This window comes from Xylaria bambusicola, assembly GCF_022495145.1.
Source record: "Xylaria bambusicola strain CBS 139988 unplaced genomic scaffold F5B22scaffold_3, whole genome shotgun sequence".
Taxonomy (NCBI): domain Eukaryota; kingdom Fungi; phylum Ascomycota; class Sordariomycetes; order Xylariales; family Xylariaceae; genus Xylaria; species Xylaria bambusicola.
The window spans coordinates 1,046,491-1,069,352 of NW_025953556.1; the positions used below are offsets into that span (position 1 = coordinate 1,046,491).

General features: G+C 47.0%; 4 protein-coding genes across 4 annotated transcripts; 1 reads left to right on the forward strand and 3 right to left on the reverse strand.

Annotated features, from left to right (window-relative positions):
• Positions 1-651: 651 nt before the first annotated feature.
• On the reverse strand, positions 652-2,600 carry F5B22DRAFT_264205 (isoprenoid synthase domain-containing protein). Its single transcript, XM_047970127.1, has 7 exons — positions 2,226-2,600; positions 2,109-2,171; positions 1,775-2,025; positions 1,556-1,712; positions 1,358-1,481; positions 1,029-1,258; positions 652-949 (listed from the first exon to the last, which is right to left on the reverse strand). Exons 1-7 carry the CDS (start codon positions 2,378-2,380, stop codon positions 880-882), a joined length of 1,050 nt encoding a protein of 349 aa, XP_047835364.1. The 5' UTR covers positions 2,381-2,600; the 3' UTR covers positions 652-879.
• An 841-nt stretch (positions 2,601-3,441) lies between these two features.
• F5B22DRAFT_264195 (RNA polymerase II mediator complex subunit Sin4) lies at positions 3,442-7,577 on the reverse strand. The gene is made up of 9 exons (XM_047970126.1): positions 7,004-7,577; positions 6,578-6,929; positions 6,269-6,524; positions 5,766-6,211; positions 5,491-5,710; positions 5,322-5,438; positions 5,155-5,268; positions 4,805-5,086; positions 3,442-4,738 (listed from the first exon to the last, which is right to left on the reverse strand). Exons 1-9 carry the CDS (start codon positions 7,198-7,200, stop codon positions 3,804-3,806), a joined length of 2,919 nt encoding a protein of 972 aa, XP_047835365.1. The 5' UTR covers positions 7,201-7,577; the 3' UTR covers positions 3,442-3,803.
• A 1,565-nt stretch (positions 7,578-9,142) lies between these two features.
• On the forward strand, positions 9,143-11,373 carry F5B22DRAFT_264300 (DHS-like NAD/FAD-binding domain-containing protein). Its single transcript, XM_047970128.1, has 2 exons — positions 9,143-9,668; positions 9,733-11,373. Exons 1-2 carry the CDS (start codon positions 9,266-9,268, stop codon positions 11,244-11,246), a joined length of 1,917 nt encoding a protein of 638 aa, XP_047835366.1. The 5' UTR covers positions 9,143-9,265; the 3' UTR covers positions 11,247-11,373.
• A 763-nt stretch (positions 11,374-12,136) lies between these two features.
• F5B22DRAFT_264320 (CHD1-like protein) lies at positions 12,137-18,138 on the reverse strand. Its single transcript, XM_047970129.1, has 5 exons — positions 17,479-18,138; positions 17,400-17,426; positions 17,247-17,340; positions 13,179-17,184; positions 12,137-13,124 (listed from the first exon to the last, which is right to left on the reverse strand). Exons 1-5 carry the CDS (start codon positions 17,902-17,904, stop codon positions 12,851-12,853), a joined length of 4,827 nt encoding a protein of 1,608 aa, XP_047835367.1. The 5' UTR covers positions 17,905-18,138; the 3' UTR covers positions 12,137-12,850.
• Between the last annotated feature and the right edge of the window lie 4,724 nt (positions 18,139-22,862).

Here is a 22,862-nt window from a genome sequence, read left to right on the forward strand (position 1 = left end):
AATGTTTATCGCACGATTATACAATAATAATGTCGGAGACAAATGTCTAGTATCTCTGCTTCTTTATAAATGGGCGCTAGAACAGACTAACGAGTCGCCGATAACGGCACTTCCCACTCTGCTCCACGTGGCACGCAACGTCTGAGGCCCTGAGATCTTTGTATCCGGGTTTAAGCGGCATAGAGCTCTGAGATCACTGGCAGATTTCTGTATCAGAGCTGCTTGTATAACAAGGGCAGATGGCTGGGCTTGGAAATTGAGCAATTCAGATTATAATGAACAACTAGGGCTGCATGAGTCCTTGACCAACCAACTCCTTCTCGGCTGTTGGTGGCTTGACTCGACTCTATATGTTGTAGCTGGTCTGCCAGCCCAGACCGCCTGGGTCTCTAGGGTCTGTTTCAAGAAGCAAAGTCTGTATAACCTCACTTTCCAATATTGCCTGCATGTCTCAGAGATCATGAACAGCCTGCAATGGCCTTTCGTACAGCCGAAGTGCAAGGTGAAGTGCATGTTCAGCTAGTACAGCTTGTGCAGCTTGTACGCGTGCATATTAAATCAGATGCCATTCTCAGTCACCTCAATGACACGTTTTCATGGCTTGTTCTCTACTCACATGGTTATTGATGAGACTCGTGGCACATAACTAGCTTGACTTGCATGTATGTCTATTGATGTATAATATAAACTCTAAAATCTATTATGCTATTGGCGTAAGCAGAACTCATCAAAGTCCAAGTGAAGGACCCTCCGCTCCGGGTCCAGCCCAAACCAAGCAACGCCAGCCCTCAATATGTACGAAAAATATTCAACGTCAGACATTCCGCTTTCAATACCAGTGCCATCTTATAGCTGTTTCGTTCAACACTCATCAATCAATTATAAAACAACTTCAATCGCTCCGCTCTCTGTAATGTGTTGAGCCACCCCATATCGCTGAGCTTGTAAACTATCGAAGCCTCAAGTGTTAGCAACTATAATCAATTGCAAGCGGGAGAGAAAAAAAAAAGATGCTTTGTCAGCCTTACCTCCACTCAAGATTCCCAGTGTTGACTGTTCGCATCAAGTCTATGATCTGACGTATCGCGTCCAGCTCCTCAGCGTTGAAGCTATCGCTCGAGGAGAGGACCTCAGTAGCCGTGCGGTCGAAGAGATCTACTAGTTGTCTGGTGTGGTCTAGTGACATCTGTACAGCGATATCGAGGTCGTTGTACTGGTGGAAGAGGATAGCGACGGAATTAACAACGCTCTGTGCCTTCTGCAACGAAGGTGTCCATTAGCTCATGTTCTCGACTGTATAATTCTTGATGTAAAATAAGGGGCCAGGTTGTAGAGAGTGTGTGTTTGAGTTCCTCACCATCTCTTTCTTCAAAGATATAAGATCGTTTATAATTGAGTTGATCACGACCGTGGTGACCCATAGTGTGCCATAGGCCTCCGACTGCACGAAGCTAGGTGGAAGCTGTACTTGCAGCGAGTATCTGGTAAGGACAAAATTAGCACCATAATCACGTTTTATTCGTCGCCGTATGTGGAATACAGGATTGGGACGTACTCGGAGAGACCAAGCAAAGTCCCCATTCCGCTGGTCAGAATTCTTACTTCCCAGTACTCTTTCAGATCCGGGATTTCGCTGCTTAGCTCAGCCTCGGCTTCCAGCCTTGTGGCATCAATATACCGGCAGAAATGCCCGATAAGAATCTTAAGCTGGTCTATTCACACATTGACATTAATGATTTGGCTCTGTAGATAATCTGGGGGTTCCAGCACGGACCTTCGTTATAGAATGTACGAGCTTCATCCGCGATGGGCTGGAAGCTCTGTATCAAGGGGTTTGATGTTACAATAGTGCTGCTACCCTCAGTAGGGCTCAATGCATTGCGGATGAACTTCTTAGTTGAGACCCGGAGACTTTCGGCGGCAGTGGTGTCGGTCAATCTCTCGATCACGTCATCCCACAAACCGAACCAAATCACCAAGTCTGTCATGACACTGTATGATCTTATTGATGTAGTGGGCCACCATCTATGACATGTTAGTACGAGATATCTTTAAGATACCCACCCCAGAGGTAAATGAGCGAGAAAACTTATTATAGACGGTCATACCTGGCAGCCAGAAGAGCGGGATCAGCATCAGAAAGAGCCTTTTGATGTTTTTCATTTGCGAAGCTAGGCTAATGTCAGTCTATTGTATAGTTCTTGACCTTCTTTACAGTAACGTACATGGCTAACCGCTTTTCAACTGCACCTTTAACGACCTTGTAGTCATCATGTTGTCCGCAGGGCCAATGTGACATGATGGGCCGCATATCAGGGACAACAAGTTTCTGACCTGACAGCCTTTGGGCCAATAAGTTCTTCTGGTTGAGTGTATGCATCTTGAGACGTAGCGTGAGTGCTTCAAGATAATTGAAGCAAAAAAATTGCAGGAAAGAAAGACTCTTAGATGATATGAAAGTGATAACCCCAAGATTGAACTACTCGTGAAGGCAGGAAGCTGATGAGCAAGACAATTTCCTGAACACCAACTTCATATCGAGTTTATATAACTTTCCATCTCTCATCCGGCATACAATGGAGAAGGCCGCTCTCTTGCCTGCCGAGGTCATATCATGCCATAATGTGTATAGGATTCTTCAATGCCAGCATCACTAGCATAGCGCAACCTGCGCCCCACCATGAAAGAGCGAGCCAGACCATAGTAGCAACGACATATTCGTCTTGTTAGTGGCGTTGCTATCGTCATTGTCTCATATCCCTTCTGCTCTGGAACATAAGCGGAGTCGGCCAGACCGGTGGCTCGGGTCTTTAGCACCGGCATGAATTCTCTGCCTATAACGACTTTGGTAGAATCTCAGGGATGTGTTGAGCTGAGCTTGATGTATCACAACGTTTGCTCTACCGTAATACGTTCGCCTAACAAAGCAGACTTATACAGAAGACCTTGGCCCGAATGGTCGGTAGCGAGTCGAGTAAGGAGAGAAGCTGTGATTTTCCATCAGCATAGATTGGCTGCTCATAGAGTATTCATGCTGTTAGCTTGCGCGCGTGATGGCTGCCATCGCAACGGCCGCTAAAGATGTAATGAAAATCATATGGCAGCGCTATCTACCTACACTTGCCGAGGCTTAGGCGTTGGTGGCCGAACACGATGTGCACCATCCATTGGGCATGTCTGTTATCTTCAGCTCTTTTCGGTCGCACCGCTGTCTGAAAGAGGGCAAGCCGTTAACTGCACATGTCCCTGGCTGAGCTGAGCTATGCAGCCCTAGCCCGCGTCCCGCTCTTGGGAACACCCACAAAGGGCTGGCTGGGCTATAGAGCTGACCTTCAACAGTTCAAACATGCGTACCTAGTCTAGTAGCGGTCATCTCGCCCTATAGGTCCATACTGGCCCGAACGCACTGATATAACAAACGCGGCATCGGTGACTTATCGCAGGCTCCCTGCTAAGAGACTGCCAAATCATCACTCGGAGTCTTCCGCAGACGCCATTGCCTCAGTTTGGCTGCGCCACATGTCTACGGCAGGCTTCTAAATCGGAACTGTCTTTCTTTAGATATAGGCCATGCATTGATGAATTATTAGTATTATGTATCTAGCACTAGATTCGATCATATATCAGAGCATTTCTTCCTGTAGCAAGCATCACGAGGCCATCAGTAGCGAGGCCTCTTTTATGTTGCTTCAAGAGCGATAGATCAAGTTTTCTCTCCGACACATCGTGGGACTCGCTAGAGAATAGTTCATTTCCTGACTTCCTCTTAACGTAAATCGCTTTGTAGTGCATTACAAACCTCGCTAAGTGAGAAGAGCTAAACGTCCTCCACAGCAGCATGTTCGTTGTTGTGCAAGCAAAAATAGCATGCCTGGTTTGTTATTCGGCGATGTGAGATCTTCCATGACATTTCCACACCTAGAACACCGTCTCCAAGGAACGTGTGCTCGCTTACTGATCTCGACACGTCTGAACATGTCGACGTTCATACCTCTCTTTTTCCGATCTGCCAAAGCGTCGGGTGTATCAATGATCTCGAGAAGACGATAGTCTGCAAAGTATAGTTTCGCAAGATCGACATTTGTGCGGAAAGCCATGAGATCTTGCCTGAAGAGTTTTGTGATTACAGCTAAGAAGGATGGTGGTGGTGGACGCACTAAGAGCATGTTGAGCTCGCACAGCTGGCGGGCTTCTTTAACCCGATCTGATTTGGGAGCATTGGGATTTTGGTTTGGCGTTGGTGGATTTTTTGCTGCTTTCTGGGCCTCTTTTTCTGCCAGTGGGCCAAGTGATGTTCCGTATGCTGATCGTATGTCTCCTGCTAAGGTTCCAAGAAATTTGTCGAATTCGTCAGCTTTGACGAGTGCCGCGGAAGTATATCGGTGAACTTTTCGGTAGGCGGCATGTAGCGCGACATGACGTGAACTGCTTGACTCAGGCAACTCCCCTCGGCCAGAATACCAGGCAAGAGCGCGGCTTGCGCAACTATCAAGAAGCCCCACACGGCGGCACGCCGCAGAGATGAGATTACGGGTAGAGGAGCAAAGTATAAGATGTAACGCGATCTCATTCTTCGTGTGGAGGTACTGAGTAAGATTGAGGAGTTGCTGAGGCTGGTTGGTCTGAGTCAGAAAACTCATAAACTTGATGTCATCCAGCAAGCAGAATAACGAATCGCATAGCCAACTTAGGAAGTCGCATGACCATTTGGCACAGCCAGCTAGAGAATTCACCACCTCTGCGAGAACGGTGTTAGATATCACGACCGATCAAAAGCTTGATGAATAGGTTGCATAAGGCTTACCAGGTTCGTCGAGAGGCATCGACGCTGCCCTGACCGCACTTGGAGCACTGCTCGCTAGGCTCACGAGGATCACGGTGTTACGAAGACTGAGTGCCAGTGTAGACAGCCTACTCCGGAAGTGGCGTGCACTGAATTCCCCGTTCCAGCCGAGATGGTTGAATATGCTAAAACAAAACTGTAGATGCTGGTTTCTGATGAGGTGATCATGGGGGATATCATCGGAATAGTCGACCGTTATTCGCATAATCTGCACCAAATCCATAACCCATTTAACGGCGAACTCTACCGCTCAAGTATATTAGTATCAGTAACAAACAATAATGCAAACAACGTATTCATGGCTAACTCACGATCTCTGTGGGGGAACTTTCTCGCTACGGCAAAAATGTCGTCAATATTAGTGTTGTTGTTTGTGGCGGTTGCGGTCGACATAGCACAGGCCGCAATGACAGCATTTAGGTGGGCTAAAATTGGTTAGACATAGTTTGACATGAAAATAATGTTGGAGGACACCGACCATCTGAAATTTTTGTAGGATCTTCTAAGGTGTATTCGAGATTATGCCACTTAATCTGTCCATCCTCGTACATTTGTACGAGAGAGAAATTCACAGGGGAAAAAGCCATTTGCAAGCCTAGATAATCAATGTTAGTTGAGCTGAAGACTGCCATAACTCTCATACTCACATGAAGGCTCACCACTATGGGTAAAGCCTGCTTCTAAGATCGAGTACATTCGGTCGAGATTCGCCTCTCGGTGTACCTCCTGCATAGTAAATCGGTCACGGTATTCAACGGTCCCATCATTGTAGTAGAAACATAAGGTCTTTCCAAATGAGACCACGTTGACGCCCATAACAATTTTGTTCACGATGATCGATTCAAGCTTTTTTAACCTTGCGGTAGCCTTTTATACAGAAGATAAGCATAGGGCCCAATAGGTCTTGTTGATAGGTACATACTGGAGGTGTCGACCCAACACTGTTTCTTCTAGGGCCAAGTCGCTCGAAAGCGGGGTGAACTGTCTGCTTCTGATCCGTAAGAAGCTCCCATCTATCAATGATACTTTGCACCTCGTGGTTGTAGGGCGAGTTCGACTCTGGGATGAATGACCGCACCGTGATAACGACGATAGGTGACCATTGCTTGGTTTGAATTTCGAAATGGGCTGGAAGCATTTCTATATGAGAAATCTTTGACATGGATGCGTCTAAAGGGGACTCGCATATCCCCGTCTGGAACCAGCTGGTTACTGCAACATGTCTTTTTCCTAGAGACGGGCTTAAGACCAACCCCCCTGGGGGTATGTTCTGCTGATTTTCGGGCTTGGGTGAGTTAAAAGAGATGGCGACCTGAACAACTCTGAGTTGCTTTGAGGTTGTAGCCATGGCAATGTAAATAGATTTAGCTGTCCAAATCTTAGCGGTAGTTGCTATATTAAGGAAATGATAAGAAGGTTTCTAACTTTTATCAGAACATGCAGCAGCATGTGTTATGAGGTCGTCAGCAGACGTGGCGCTCTCTAATTCTAGAGTGGTTTCTTCGGGCTTGTTGTTATGTTGGCTCCAGAACATTTTGAGGAGGCCATTGGTTGTAACACATATAAATGCCGACTTGGTCGGGTTGGGATGGCTGGGTCCCATGTTGGGAACGGCTCCAGTCTCGAATGTATAGTCCGTTCCCTTGGCATTCTTGACAGCGGGGCAGTATATAGGATAAAACTAAGCACTTCGTTAGAGCAGAGAGTATAGCAGGCCGAGCAGGGGGGCCGAACCCTCGAATTTGCCGGGAGCTGATTGAGCCAATAAGTCCCGACGATTGTGTGCAAATCATCAATGGTATCCCCATCCCAGCGCCGAGACACCAGAGGGCGATTCAAGTCGGAGTTGAAGTTGAGGAGGAAAACTCTGCCAACAGCGTCGATGACAGCAAGCTCAGAGCTTGCGGGGCCCCATGATAGGTGAACAATAGGGCCGCCATTGAGGTTCTGCCAGGGGGTAACGACCTTAGGCTCACTTAATTCCCAATTAGCATCTTTGGGGTTGGCTCGTAGGTATCTGAGCTCTATGGATTGGCCGCCTTGTGCGATAGAAGCAATAGTGCCCCCTTTAGACCAGGCAATTCCCCTAATACGTGATTAGACAGTGGCCGGCAAGGATGAAGCGGCCAAGATGCTGGCAGAGAAGGGGGAGAAACTTACTGACAGCAACCCCGACAGCGTAACTCATCCAGTCTCCGTCGAAGGCGTCTACTTGGTGGGCGCGAAGGAAGAGAAAGGGGGTCGGTGTCTCCAAAAAGATCGTCGACGCCGTTCAAGTCGACTTGCATGGCAGGTTGGTCCATTCCTGACATAGCGCTGTCTAGGAGGAGCGGCATGTTGGTGCCGGTGTCCGTCATCTGTACGGATGGCAAAGGGAGAAAAGCCGACGGCAGTTATAGATCTAGTCTTTCTGCCCCGGGCTAGTCAGACAAAGGACGGTTCAGTAGGGCCATGGTACGGGAGAGTTAGACAGGAGGCCAAGTGAAGGAATCTGGCGTAGAACAAGATGACAAGTTGATAGACAACTTCAGACTGTTTGTTGTGTACTCGGAGCAACGGTGTAACCTCGTGCAGCTCTTTTTATGAAAACAAAACGACAATTCTGGTGGAAAGAGTTGGTTGAAGTGGATGAGAGGAAATGAGAGTATTATTAGAGAAGAAGATTGATCATGTTGATGCTTGAGCGAAAATTACTTGCTCACGGCCTACTCACAGCTTACCAAATAGAGGCAGCTCAACCTGTGCTTTTCTGTATGTACGTACAGTTCCAAGGTAGAGCAAGGATGTGGCTTAGAGAAGTGTGGCTTGTACCTATAGTTGTATCTAGATACCTAGGTACGTAGCTGCACGCAAAACATTAATATAGACTAGACCATACCGAGAATAGCTTGTGATCTATCAGAGATGGCATTCTACGTTGAACTAACCCGATCGATCCATCTGCTGCCACAGATGAACATTGGCCAAGGCTCCCTGTCCATGTCTTGCGCTAATTCGAGCCGCCCTATGCAACGACCAAGCAACAGGATCTTTACTTTTTCGTATGGTAGATACATACATAGTATTCATCAAATATTGGGTTGGTAAAAAACGCGTCGACGGCAAGAAAATCACATGCTAGGTGTCACGACCTTTGTTAGATTATGGAGTAGTAGGTAATCTCAATCAATCTAACCAGCGCATAAGCTTACAAGATATCTTTTCTTGCCAACTTTTGCGATGGATGAGGCATTATACATAGAGATGCAACATGAATGATATCATAGTGTATCCCGGTACCTGAAGATGGCTCATTCTACATAGGTATACAGACATTGACATGCATACCACAAAGACTGCCATCATGAAGTTCTGATAACAAATCCCTTTCCCTCCCTTCAACCTACTTAAGTACCTAGGTAGGTACTGTGTAGGTATGTGACCTCCCAAGTGAAATCGAAACATATTCACATACCTAGGTAGGTACTGCCTCTGAATATCACACTACGGTACATACATATGTATGTAGGTAAGTACATAAGTACATGGGTAGGTAGTAGGTACCTGACGGTGAGTTAACTACCTACCCACCTAGGTAGTAAGGGCATGCCAGTGCGGTTTGTTTAGGGCGGATGGCCAGTGTCTGCCAGCTCACCAGTGTATTGTAAGTAGGTATCTAGCCCCATCCTAGTCAATCCCCTTTGATGTACCTATCCATAGGTTTCTTGAGTATGTACTTAGTAGCTGGCAAAAACAATAGCAAAAACAATGCGGTTGCGGGACTCCATTGAACATCCCCTCCCCCAAAAGTCTGTGTTTTTCATTGTCACTGATATGCGTGCTTATGTTTACACATGCATACTTACATACCTCACTTTATTTACCATGTGAGGTACAGCCTGAACCACATGACTGACACATGACTAGACAACTACCTACACAAGTACGAAGTAGTACAACCAAATTTAGCAAATTTAGCCAGGCGTATGTAATGTAAACTCAATGTATCATACCGCACACATCAATGTCAACCTCCCTCCCTCTCCTCCCTTCCAGGTCTCGCTAGCCATTCAGAAACAAACCCGTCATTTTCTTAACCATTTTCTTTGCCGTTTTCTTTGCGCCATTGTTACTTTGTTGCTGCTCTTTCTTTCTCTTGCGCCACCAATATACCTACTCAAGTCACCACCCGAATAGCCGCTGCCGAATTTCGTCGCCCATCATCCAAGGCCAAGTTACTTACCTCTTACCTCATACTACTAGTACACACACATACTACCATCACTACCATCGCCCACTTACCGCTTACCCACCGATGTATTACGATTCATAAACTCGCCGCCTTTCTCCTGTCCGACTCTCCCTTTCCGCTGCCTGCCAGCCAACTACAAGCCAACTACATCGTGTAGCCTTTGGCATAAGTTTGCATACTCACGCCCTACAATGGACGCATCGTCGGCAGACCCGCCGTCTACCAATCCTCCTTCCTCCCCCTTGTCCGTACTCACAAGGTCGCCGACCATTTCGCCGCGCGCCTCCATGTCCTACCGGTCAAGTCGCCTTCCCTCACCCCCTCCTTCAACCGTGCACTCCGGCAGCGCATCGCCCATGAAATCCTCCGACCCCGCTGAACTCGAGATTCTTGTCAACCCCGATGGCGCCCCTCCGCCCAAGCGCCGTCGGGTTGAGCGCAAGCCGAGAACCACCGAATACTTGGACCTGAGCGCTGCCGCTTCTGAACAGAGTCAAAAGGACGAGGAATTACTGGAACAGCTGACACAGGCTTTGCGAAAAAAAAAGAAGATTGTCGTCATCGCAGGCGCTGGCATCTCGGTTTCGGCAGGGAGTATGTACATTCCCTTTTATCTTGCCTGCATCCTACTCCAGACACAGAAGCTAACGTATACTAGTCCCCGACTTCAGATCTTCCTCAGGTCTCTTTGCGACTTTACCCAAAGAACACGGCCTGAAGGGCTCAGGCAAGCATCTCTTCGATGCTTCTGTCTACAAACACGATTCGACCACCTCGTACTTCCACACCATGGTCCGTGACCTGTCCCAGCTTGTCAAGAATGCGAAACCCACTCCGTTCCACAATTTTCTCGCCTCTCTATCTAAAGAAGGCCGTCTCCTACGACTCTACACCCAGAATGTCGACGGGCTGGATACGTCCATGGAACCTCTCAGCACTGTCGTTCCTCTGCCGCCTAAAGGCCCTTGGCCCAGAACCATACAGCTCCATGGCGGCTTAGAGAAGATGGTTTGTTCAAAGTGCAACGAGATTAGCCAATTCGACGCTTCGCTTTTTGAGGGACCCCAAGCCCCTCTATGTAAGGGATGTGAAGAGACAGACAATGTACGCACCTCCCATGCAGGCAAGCGCAGTCACGGCATCGGGAGACTTCGACCCAGGATGGTGCTATATAATGAGTACAACCCTGACGAAGAAGCTATTGCCAACATTTTCCGCGCAGATTTACGGGCTCGTCCCGATGCTGTGATTGTTGTTGGCACGAGCATGAAGATCCCAGGTGTACGGAATATGGTGAAGGACATGTGCAAAGTGACGAGAGACCGCCGAGATGGCATTACCGCTTGGATTAATCTTGACCCTGAACCGAGTGGCACAGATCTGAAGAATTGTTGGGATTTGGTCGTTCGCGGCAAATGTGATGATGTCGCTTCTCTTGTCCACTTACCTCACTTCGACGAACATATTGAGCAAGGACCAGATACTGTTGTGGATGAGGCCAAGTACGAGAATGATGTTCGCCACATTAAGTTAGAGGTAGAGATCCGGAGGAGTCACTCTCAAGAATCGGCTACGATAAAGGAGGCGACGCCTGATACCTGCTCTCCTATTGAGGCTAAGCCGCCATCATTAGGACGCATCCAGGGCATCCCGACTCCTTCTGCTAGTCCCAAGATTCGGACCGCTCTCCCTACTAAGCCTGTTCCGAAATCCAGCCAGACTAAACTTGCTTTCCCCTCACGCATCAGCAAAGCCTCTACATCAATACCCAAGGAATCAAAGAAGCCAGCTCAACGGAAACCGAAGCAGACTAAGAAGAAGCCTGAGCCGAAGCCGAAAGCAACCATCAACGCGACTTTCAAGGCTACTAAATCAAATGCAGTGGCCCCCTCAAAGGTTCCCGCGAAGCGTGAGCTTGAAAGTGAACCTAACACTCTGGATAAAGCTAGGAGTGTACTCTTGGCCGACTTCTCTCTTAGGCCTAGAGGAAACAAGCGTGCTGTCGATGCTGAGCCTTCTGGATTGGAGAAGGGTTCCCGATCCCAAATACAACCACCAGTAATCGGTCAAGCGCGTCCAAGTACCCCTGAACATCAGACGCTGCGCCGCCAGTCACAGGAGACTGTCACGCCTCCTTCCAAACCTCGAGGCTTTGGGACCTTAATCGATTGATCTACCAGACCTGGTAACCTTAGGTATCTATTGTATTCTATTGTTGCGGGATGTCACGCCACGATTCCTGTTGGCTGGTTTCGGTGCCTCTTCGAAGGACTCACAATCGTCACCTCAACACTACAGACTCAGTCACTTGTATAAATACTCAGTACTGTACAACACCAAACATCGCTATATGGCGCCTTAGAACCCCCTATGTCATATTATATTGCATTTAGCTGGATTTTTGATAGGATGATACAACATTTCATCTACAGCTTCTCGGGAGGAACTATTCTTTTATGAAAAGGAGAGACGTCTGGTCTTGCCTGGACAACAGGCTTGGATGATTCTTTTTCTTGGTAGTTAGCCCTTAGCCCATTCGTTCGTCCATTCTGCAGAACGAAATGAAGTAAGAAGGGGGCATCGTAATGGTTAAATATGTACATAGCATGTTGGGAAAGGGATACCAATATGGCATGGACTCCTCTACGCCCTAGTTCGTGTATCAGGCGGACAAGGAGTCGTTTCTTGATGATACCATTGCCATCTTTTTGCGCATCCGCTAATAAATATAGACTTAGAGGAAGCGAAACCCATATCCATGTTCCCGTCGCGCGATATGGAAGCTCACTGGAAAGAAAAACCGTGTTATGTGCAAAAGTTGGACTATTAGTGTCTTTGAGAGCACTACTGTGCAAGCTGGAATATAATATGATGGGATTTCATAATGTTATCTGTTGCCTTGTTATCGTCTAAGAGTTGACGAGATACATCCATGATACATAATGAGATTATAGTCTTATAACTATGCCAATTATCCATCGTGTCATATGTTAGTGGCCTAGGTAGGTTGATGCTTATTCACGCTGTCACTCAATTGATCTCCTGGATCTAACGCTCAACTCACGTGCCCGATGATGATCACGTGCTACTCAGATAGCTTCCCTATCTATGCAGTCATACACAAGCACACGAGGACGAAGAGCAAGATAATGACTTTATTATTGTTTCTTTTTCATTGACAGCTACCGAGGTAGATTAGACGAATGCGATTTTCAACTAGTAGCGTCAGTCATGCCTCATTTGGGCCAAACAAAGCTACTATAATTTTGCGAAGTACTGTCAGGCCCAAAACCTAGTCCCCAAATATGATGATAGCAGTGAAGCAACTGCGGGGTATTACCGACACTTGGTCAATATCTGGCTTCGTCGTCCTGTGCTATGAGAAACCACAAGGTGTGTCCCTTGCACGACCGTTGTACAAGACCTTGTGCTAGAGGGGGTAGTATCTACATGTATAGAACGAATCGCTGGTGAATCAAGTTCGCTTTGCGTGCCTGTATATAACCCCACGGTCTACTCGACAACTGGGCCGTACCGGTTGCGATACACAAGACCGAAATGCTCAAGGTGCCCGACCATATTAACCGAATGAACTCCATTAGCCTATAACGTAGAATGCTTTTGCTGGGTATGATTCATGATCCGGGACTATCGAGACGTCTCGGAGTCTATCATGCTAGACCGTAACGCCATCCTATGCAATATAAAAGATTATGTGTGCGAAAAATCAAAGGTAGTGCCTATTCGCTCCTTGTAGAGCATGTACAGGAAGGCCATCAAACAGCGGATTTTGATGACTGCCCATGGGTAACACCACCATTAGGAACAGCGGAGCTGGTACTCTTGATCTTGGAGGTGTCTCCGTTTTTACTTTCCTCAGCTTGTTGTTTTAGTTGTTGATACAAAGCAGCCAGCCGCGGGCCGGTCATACCGCCAGATGATGCAGGCTTCTCTGGAGGGGATTTACGTAAGGGCGATTTCTCACTCCCTTTTTCTGGTTTGTTAGAGGATTGCTTCTCAGAGTGAGGTATTCTCTTAGAAATAAACTTCCTGAATACGACGTTAGCTCGGCGCATGAAGACTAGGTATTCAATTTAAGCTTACCATAACTTTGGCTTGAGCTCCTCCCACTGCTTCGCAGGCAAGCCAGAAGTTCTCTTTAGGCCTTCAATGAAGTCGCCGATAGCCGTGATCTCCGATTTCAGCACTTTGGCCCGTGTTTTGGCAACAGGAATTTTCGCTTTCGTACAGGCTTCAACCCTTTCTATGTGACTCCAAACCGGCTGCATCAGGGTCCTAATGACGGGTGCGTTCCGCTTCTCTTCGTCGTCATCCTCTTCACCGTCCTCATATCGACTGGCATCGCTCCGTCGATGTTCATTAATGTCATTGCGTCGGTGTTCCTCTACACGTCGATGCTTGAAATGGCGGCGCTCATCAACCTCCCCACTATGCTTTCTCTTCGCATCTGGTCGTAAAGAGCTTTCGCCCAAGCTACTTCGTGAGCGGTGATGATCACGAGAATAAGGCGATTCATGATCCCGCTCTCGTTCTCGCTCTCGGTGTGATAGCTTCTTAGAGCCTTGAGGCGCTGGGGAAGCCGAAACGGAGCTACCCTTTTCTGGGCGGCGATGACCATTCATGCCATGAGCAGATTTCTTGTTATTGCGATGATGATTTTCGACGGTCTTCTGGGCATTGACATCATCCGAGTGAACCGACATAAGAACAGAGAGTAGATACTCAGCACGGCGGACTAGGTGAACAGCTCCGGGGGCTTTAGCACCCTTAGTCTCAGTATGTTCTCGTTCTTGTTTCTTCTCGATGCGGTGTTCCTCCAAAAAGAACTTATCCTGCATGCCCAATTCTCGGTCCTCGCGAATTTGAGTCCAAGCACCAAACCCATATCTATCAATGCCAACGAGAAGCATTCCATCTTCAAGCGAGGTCCATTCACAGCTATAGTGTGCCGTCTTCGTAGCTTCGGGTAGCTGAAAAGTCCTGAAGTCACCGTGTTCCTTGATGACTTTCCGAAGTAGTCGTAACTGTGGAGCGCGCTCCAGGATAGTTTCAGCATTAATCTTTTTGACGTCCCCAAAATCAAACATGACAGCTTTGATATCTTTCTTTGTCATCTTCTTGTTGGATTGACGTTCTTGTGCACGAATTTCATCATTATTTTTGTCCATTGCATCACGAGCCGTTCCGATGAGTTCATCAAGTACACTGTTGACAAAATCCCTATCTCGATCACTCAAACGTGCATCACGCAATAATTCGTCGGGACGGTCTTCCATGAAGCCATACCGCATGAAAGCTCTGATAAGATTGCGCTTTTCTTTTTCGTTAAGAGGTCTCCGTGGATCAGATAGTAAGGCTCTTTGTTCTTCGAGACGTTCCTGCTTCAGCTGCTCGCGTTCTCGCTTCTTTGCAATTCGCTCAGCTCTCTCAGAGTCGCCATTGGTCCTCAAGTTCTTGAGTGCAGCACGGCGAGGCGCGCTGGCCTCCAGCTCCCGCGCAAGATAGTCATCCGCTTTCTTCTTCTCCTCGTCAGATTTGATGGCGGCAAGCTGTTCTGCAGGTATAATTTGATCCCAGTCCAATGTTAGATCATCAACCTTGACATCAGTATACTGCATGAAGTTGTCCCAATCGATACCGCCAGTGCTTAAGTTCATCTTGTCATCGACCTTGGTTTTGGTAACCTCCGCATTTTCCAGGATAGAATCGATATCTAGCTGTTCCAGACGTTCTTGGTTCCCTGACTGCTCAAACATCTTCTGAGACCGCATCTTCAACACCCATTGAATGTCATCTGCAGATTTCGCTTCGTCTAACCTGAGACCTTTCTGTCTGAATTCTTCTTTGAAAGCCTTGCCATCATCCGTTACACCAGCCTGAATTGCCAGGTACTCGAGGAGTAGCTTATTGCGAGCACGTTCCAAGACTTCCTCTTCGATTGTTTCTTTTGAAACGAGACGATACACGGTGACTGGCTTCTTTTGTCCGATTCTGTGAGCTCGCGCCATCGCTTGCAAATCAGCTTGTGGGTTCCAGTCGGAATCGAATATGATGACTGTGTCAGCGGTCATCAAGTTGATTCCCAATCCTCCAGCTCGAGTTGAAAGAAGAAAACAAAAATCCTGGCTGTCTTCAGCGTTGAAATGATTGATGGCAAGGCGTCGAGGACCAGCTCCGATAGTTCCGTCAAGTCGTTGAAACTGATACCCCCGAAGACGCAGATAGTCGCCTAGAATATCTAGCACCTTCACCATCTGGCTGAAAATCAAAACACGATGGTTATCTCGCTTCAATTTAGCCAGGAGCTGGTCAAGAAGCATCATCTTACCACTACTCGCAATAAGACCTTTGATCTGATCTTCGCGTCGTGTGCTTCCTGCTAAAACCTTCTCCTCCGCACCAGGGAACATGTATGGATGATTACTAACTTTCTTAAGCTCCATGACAATATTCAGTAGTGATGATTTCTGACCCGTGTTGTGTTCGTTCAATGCTGCATAGTTTCTAGTGAGGATGTTCTTGTAGTATTCCAGCTGCACATCAGAGAGCTCGACCCGGATGATCTTCTCTGTCTTTGGTGGGATGTCAGATTCTACCGTTTCTTTCGTCCGTCGGAGGATGAATGGGGCAATTGCTGCATGAAGATCTTGAAGCTTTGCCTGGGCATCTGCAGCAGCCAAGGTGTCCAAATCCTCATCAATGCGCACCTTGCCGGGATTGAGAAAATCAAGAAGCGAAGACAGCTCAGCGAGGTTATTCTGTATCGGTGTACCGGTAATCAGAACACGGGCAGGTGCGCCGAAGCTCATCAGCTCTGCATATAGCTTAGCCTCTTTGTTTTTGAGCCTGTGGGCCTCATCAACAGCAAGAGCCTGCCATTTAATAGTCCTCAAGAACTCTGCGTCCATCAGGATGTACTCATACGAAGTGACTAGGACATTGAATTTGTGTTTCTTGGGGTTTTTATTGAACATGAGTTCATGTTCCCGAATTGTACTACGGGCCTCAGCGTTGCCCAAATAGACAACATAATTGAGATCCGGAGACCACAAGTTGAATGTATCGCACCAGGCGGGTATAACACTCAAGGGTGCGACCACAAGGAATGGGCCTTCTTGTTTACGCTCGTTGCGTAGCCAACTAAGAAAAGAGACAGTCTGAACTGTCTTACCCAAACCCATCTCATCGGCCAAAATGACGTTGTTAGCTCGGCACCAATTCAGAGACAAGAAGTTCAAGCCTGTAAGCTGGAAGTTCCGAAGTTCACCACCCTTGATGTAATGAGGTTGCTTCTCAAGCTTGAGAAACTTGGACCGAGTGACGGGATTCGATTCGCTCTTCTCCGAGGTCCATGACCGCGACTGCCGGTCAAGGAATTGGTCGATCTTGTCTTGTGCAAGAGAGCGTATGGTCGAGGCGAGTTCCCATGTGCAGCATTCATAGGTCAAGCCTTTCCATTTGATAAAATATTCTCGACCCTCATCACCAGTTCGTTGCGCAACGACACGTTCAACTTTCGTGTAGTCCTCTAAAGCATCTTGATCGCGTTCCTTATCAAGCATATATTGCTCGCGAGTCTCGGGGGGTATTTCATCTCCCGCAAATTTCAGATCTATCTCATACTCCACAGTCCTTTTATAGTAGTTTTCCAGCTTGCGAACGCCACGATATCCACGCAGCACTTCGAGAGTGTCCCAAGTGTTGTGGAGATATGACTTGCCCTGCCACTTGATATGATATTCGAAGTCGTCTCTATTAGAATCAATCATCAATTCGCCGCCGTCTTTAAGCCGGTGACCGACAACTTTTTCAATATAGTCTGTGTCTTCAGGGAAGTCACCACCAGCCCAGTAGTTGGGGGTAAGTTCTGACTCGTCCTCGTCTTCTATATCGCTTTCTTCGTAGGTCTGAACAGTTTGGGCGGCTCGACGATTCGACCAGCGCTTTTCCGCATATAGGTGTGTGGACTGCGGTTGACTTTGCAGGCGGCGAGCTTTTTTAATTAAGGATCGGGCTTTAGCACCACCGTATGTGTCAGAGTCGGAGTCTCCAGCAGGAGTTTGACGCGCAGGTGTGCCTCGTTTAGATGCTGAAACAAGTTTGGTTAGCTCAGGAACGAATATCTTCAAACTACAAGCTTAGCCTACGTACACTGCTGTGAGATGTGTTCCGTTCGTAACTTCTTAGTTCGCCGACTTGTCGGGACAATATCTGAATCGGATTCATCGTCTTCATCTGACTCAATCTATTGGGAAAGGTTAGGACTACGTCGGTATTTGGGGTACACCAGCGACAGTAACTTACAATTCTGGGTTGTTTAGTTGGGCGAGACTATGCGAAGGCATTAGCAAAAAAATTTTCACGGCTCAGTGAGCAAGCATACACTTCTCCTCAACCCATATAGCTCCGGGTTTTCTCGGATATATTCGTCTTCCTCTGCGACCACCTTGCGTTTCGGAGCGCGTCGCGATTCGCGAGACGTTGAGCGGTCGTCACGGTTCTCGTCACTCTGCGAAGCGGCTGCGCTTTCCTCCATGTCGTAATCGGCATCATCAGAAGCGTGGGCTTCATCCGCACTCGATTCGCCACGGTCGTTTATATCGAGTTCTGCTTCCGCGTCTTCGGAGGATTCGTGACCAGATGGAGAGGGTGATGAAGATGGGGAATTACGAGTAGGTAGAGCTATGGTTTCGTTGACCTCTGATAGATCACTCTCACTCCCACGATCATTGAGTGCCACATCAGCACCTGTTGGAGGTGCCGACGAGGACTCCGGGCCGGCAGAGGCGGACTCGGGAGAGCTCGACATATTGAGACTCGATACAACAACAGCCTAGGACAAGTCAGCCAGGAACCAGCACGCGAATGGCTACGTGAGTCATATAGACGAGGAGAGCAGGAATCAGCGATCCAGATACACGCAATAACAAACAAAAATCACGAAGCTCGAGTGCGAGAACGCATCTGGCGCATGGGGGAGGATGATCTGATGAAGGCAAGGCTGATGATTGATGAACAAGCATTGGCACCGGAGGTTGAGATATGAGACGTGTTGCGGGATTTCAACGCGTCAGGAGCATCGAAAACAAGCACTTCCATCTATAATTCGGGAACCGAAGGCGCTAGATACAGGAGAACAAGAGATAGCAAGGTCACATGTGAGCATCAAGTGGATGGATTCTATATCCAGCAAGCAGCAGTAACAGGCAGCCCAGCCTCGTGTAAACAACGCAACCAAGGGGCTCTGGAGACCAACAGAAGCACTTACCAGTCATCAACTATGCCGGGCAAACAGTCGAGGGTACAAGAAAAGAAACGTCCAGCCCAGGGGCGATGAGATTGCGGGTGATGAACCCCGGTGGTGCGTAGATGGGGTGTCGTAGTTTGGGTGGTGCAGGTTGAGAATGCTGTGTGGAATAATTGAGGGAGTGGAAGTGCGGAAGGGACAGGCTTGGGAGTGGTCCTGCCAGAAACCGCACACAGAATAGGCTTAGTGGCAGCGGACACGCCAAACCACCAGGCCAATCCGCCAATCCGCCCATTGACCACGGGCCTTGCTCCTGCAACTAACGCCGACTTATCGCCTTATCGGTTTATCGCTATGCCAAAGCAGGCACCTCCCTACCTCTTATCTGTACCTAGGTAGGTACCTATCTCAGTACAGTACGCTACCTACCTACCAGGCCACAGTAGGTGGTAGGTACCTTGTTGTACATGCCAACTGCCCTAGAAATGCAACGGTTAGGTTGTGCTGATGCCTACCTGGATTCCTTGCCATAATTAGGTAGCTAGGTAGCTCCATTGAAGTCCGTCCAATATGCCACGTCACGATACATTCATCTGTTTGTCGAACGTCAGTCATGTAGGTATTTGCGAGATGATACAGACGATAATCCTAGAAATCTTGAATAGAGTCAGTCCAGATTGAAGATGAAGAACGAACATTGGCGGGGAGACCTTCTCTCAAGAGAGCCCCCACAGTATCATTCAGATACCACTCGACACCTACCATTTATCTACTAGTATTCCATGTACCTAGGTACGGGTAGGCTTAGAAGCTCTAGCCCATCAAGTGACAGGTTGGTAACATTCAATGGCACCTTGAACTTTTCACATCTTGGATCCATTCATCTGAACCTAGTAGGTGCATACTTAAGTACCTGTGTATTGGAATCCAGGTATTTGAGGATACTCTCAGCTACGTAGTAGTGTTCGATGCATTCGATGCCTAGCTATGATCTATGTACCAGTCGTTGTCAGACCATTTTAAATTACACCTAAGCCTTTTCCATATTGATGGCGCAGTTGTTGTCTATATATGAAAGCATCAAGCTTGCAGTTGTAGCATTTCTCTCTTCATGATTCATTACGTACACATAAACACAGATATATCTCCGCAATGTTGTCCCAGTTTCTTGAGAAATCATCACGACAAGGGCTATTCATTTTCGAACCCCATTCTTTTCGTATTTAGTTCACGGGCCTAGGCTTAAGGAAAAGGGATCGTCGAAGACAACTCTTTGTCCCTAGGTAGATAAGAGCAGGGGAGCACGAAAGCTACAGCGGTTACTTATGAAGCTCAGGAGATATTGGATACCTGTTTGGATAAGGTTCTGAGCTCTGCACCTAGGTACGTAGTTTTATATAGCTAGAATGCTCCACATCATCCCCATCGTAATGTATTATTGAGAGTGGGGCTATTTCAACAGAATATCATAATCGAGAGTAATCATCTCGAGTTCTGAAAACAGTCTCTAGACTCGGTGGTGATATTAACTGTGGAAGCTTCCCATAAATCCCTCCAGGCCTACTACAACATTAACTTTATCATCGTCGAGCATATACGGTATAACCATTAAGTAGAATCGTAGCCTTAGTACTATTACTCTTTAGCGGAGGAGACATCGTTTACGAATGAGCTTGATATCATCCTTAACGACTACCCTGAGGTTAGGTAACGGCTGCTTATTACCTCGGTACGAAATGGTCCAATCACCAATCAATAAATGGTTGGTACACTATCATTCAATTTCCCTTCTCCATTACCGCACAACATCGGACTTCAATGCCCCTCCATAGAGGATGAGGGTCACGGCTTAAATACATATTCGCCTACCCCTCACTCAATAAACAGCCATCATGCTTGTTTGATCTACCTGGTAGAGTTCTGGAGCACTGAGAGATATCTATGTATATATGTTAAGAGCGAGGTTATTACTGCAGTCGTTTCTCGTTAAATCTGCAGTTATCGGTCTGCAACCACTTGCCGGTCATCTGCCAACATATTTGCTTCTCTAAATGTCAGAAGATTATAAAGCATTGTTAGTGCAATATGCAGTTTTGGTGCGGAACCGTACCTAAACTATACAATCAGTTGATATACACTTATAGCAGACCGACAACCGCAGATTTAACGAAAAACGAGTATAGGAACAACCTCCCTCTTACATTACGTAAGGGTAACAGAATTGCCAGTTCCATATAACCATAGTGACAGATTTGCTTCAACATAGTTAGTCTTTCAAATATATTAATTCTACCCCTTATTGTTGAGAAAATACCCCACCACAAAAGACTTTGTTGTCGATATGCCCTCTTAGTCGGCATCTCCCGCCGCCCCCCCTGGACGAAGCATTGATACATTTAGATTTGATTGTCTTCTAAATCACCATTTTATCCGTAGACACCCAGATACTATTAGCTTATGGAAGTCGATAAAGGAGACGTGGATATGCTATGAAGGGGCAAGCTCGCAAGTCTATCTAAACGTCTCTCTCTTTTTTCTAATTTCCCCCCAGTCCAAGCAATTATCAGCTATCTCCGTAGGAACTCATGCGTACTCTATGACAGCTTGCTATTACACGGTGTCGATTTGTTTGATATTCTAGGCGGTGAACTCTTAGCCTCTCCCTCAACTGTTCTTATTTCCATAAAGAATACCTAGCTCCAAGAAAAATATTCCTACTTTCATAATGCTTGAAGGTAGACAGGAACATCACGTAGATTAAACCTTATACACGTAGCCCCTGGATTGAGTAATGCAAGGTAATGGGGAACCTATCACCTATTAGGGCGGTTAACTTCAGGTTCCGGACCTGTAGTTTTATAAGCTACAATATGTGATGTTATCATTCTTTTAATCCTGTTACAGTATAGTACTATATAGTGAGTGCAGAGACGTCAAGCCTTCGACTTGATAACTCGTCGTTACCTTTTGGTGGCGTAGTGGCATAGTACTGCACTCCTTATGTCATTCCGTGACAAATCCAAAGGGTACTTCATGCTTACCAAGCTTCAACCATCCATGTTACTGTACGGGGTAGATGGCGGGAAAGTAGGCAGCTTTCATACAGGATCACAATCTCCCCACGGCTAGTATGGCACTCTACCAATTATAACGGAAACTTTTACGTCGACGAACTTTGTGTGGTTCTAGCCAGTGGACCGCGTTGTTTATTTCGTCGGCAAGCAGTCATGCATGCGCCTCTATATCATCACTTGCGAGCTACAACAGAGTTTTCAATAACTTGGGTATTACCTAACCCCCAAAGCCCGACGAGGCAAGTAGTTTCTTCCGTATACTTGGCAAATAATTGCGCCGCCAACAATTAATATGATAGCTCTACTCCAAGGAAGAAAGCTCGTGCAAATACAATCTCTAGACGCCCAAATGGTACAGCTCGCTGCAAACAAATACCGCCAAAGATTTCCCAAATATATGTCTTCAAGTGAAGCAATAAACGCCAGATTGATGCCGAAGTTCGTTAAATTCTGGTGCAGAGGATGATAACGGTACGAGGAAACTGATAGCTGACGCGGCAAGTCCATCACTGGTGGGCCTAGCCTCGACAATATCTAAACACCAGGTTTATTAAGGTATAGCAAGGGTAGGCGACTGGGCTTGGAATTGAAACTCTTCAGATTACAGTGATCAATTAGGGCTGCAGGAGTCCTTGACCGACCAATTCCTTCTTGGCTGTTGGTCGCTTGACTCGACTCTATATACAACTGGTCTACCGGCACCGACCGCCTAGGTCTCGTTGGCTTGATTCATAAAGAAAAGTCTATATAACCTCACTTTCCAATATTACTTACATATATTTAAGGATCATAAACAGCCTACAATGACCTTTCGTACGGCCGAAGCGCAAAGCGAACTGCATGTTCAGCTTGTACGCGTGTAACATACGGCCCTTCTTCATGTGATGGAACCTCTGTTTAACTACGCAGGCCAAGAAAGCCATCTATAGACAGTAATCAGGACTCTGGTTTTGAAAGCTGGCCAATCCCTACCTGTTGAAGGGTAGATGTGTCAAGTGGATGACTATCGTCAAATACCCGTAAGATGATTTAGATCCCCATTTCATGAACGTAGGCAAATTAACCAAGTACTGGAAGGTGTACGGTTGTAGTCCTGGAAACATGTACAATAATAGGATGATCAAACCCGCTGATGTTCAACTTTCTTATGTACAACAGACTGAAGCTGTAAAATTTACCGTATATACAGATCTGATAAGAACCATCAATGTGCAACGGAATCCTTAAGAGAGCCATTTGAGTGCAGAGCTGCATTTGTTATCGAAGCGCAGATATTAGTCATACTTCGTTGGACAAGATACGCACCTTTACAAGCCATCTAAGATTCAGCAGCACTGGTTCACTCTAATCGTACATGCAATTCACCATGCATTTAAAAAGAAAGCAGCGGTCATCATCAGAAGACAAGGCAGCGAGAACGAAACTTATAGATTATATAGATGACGA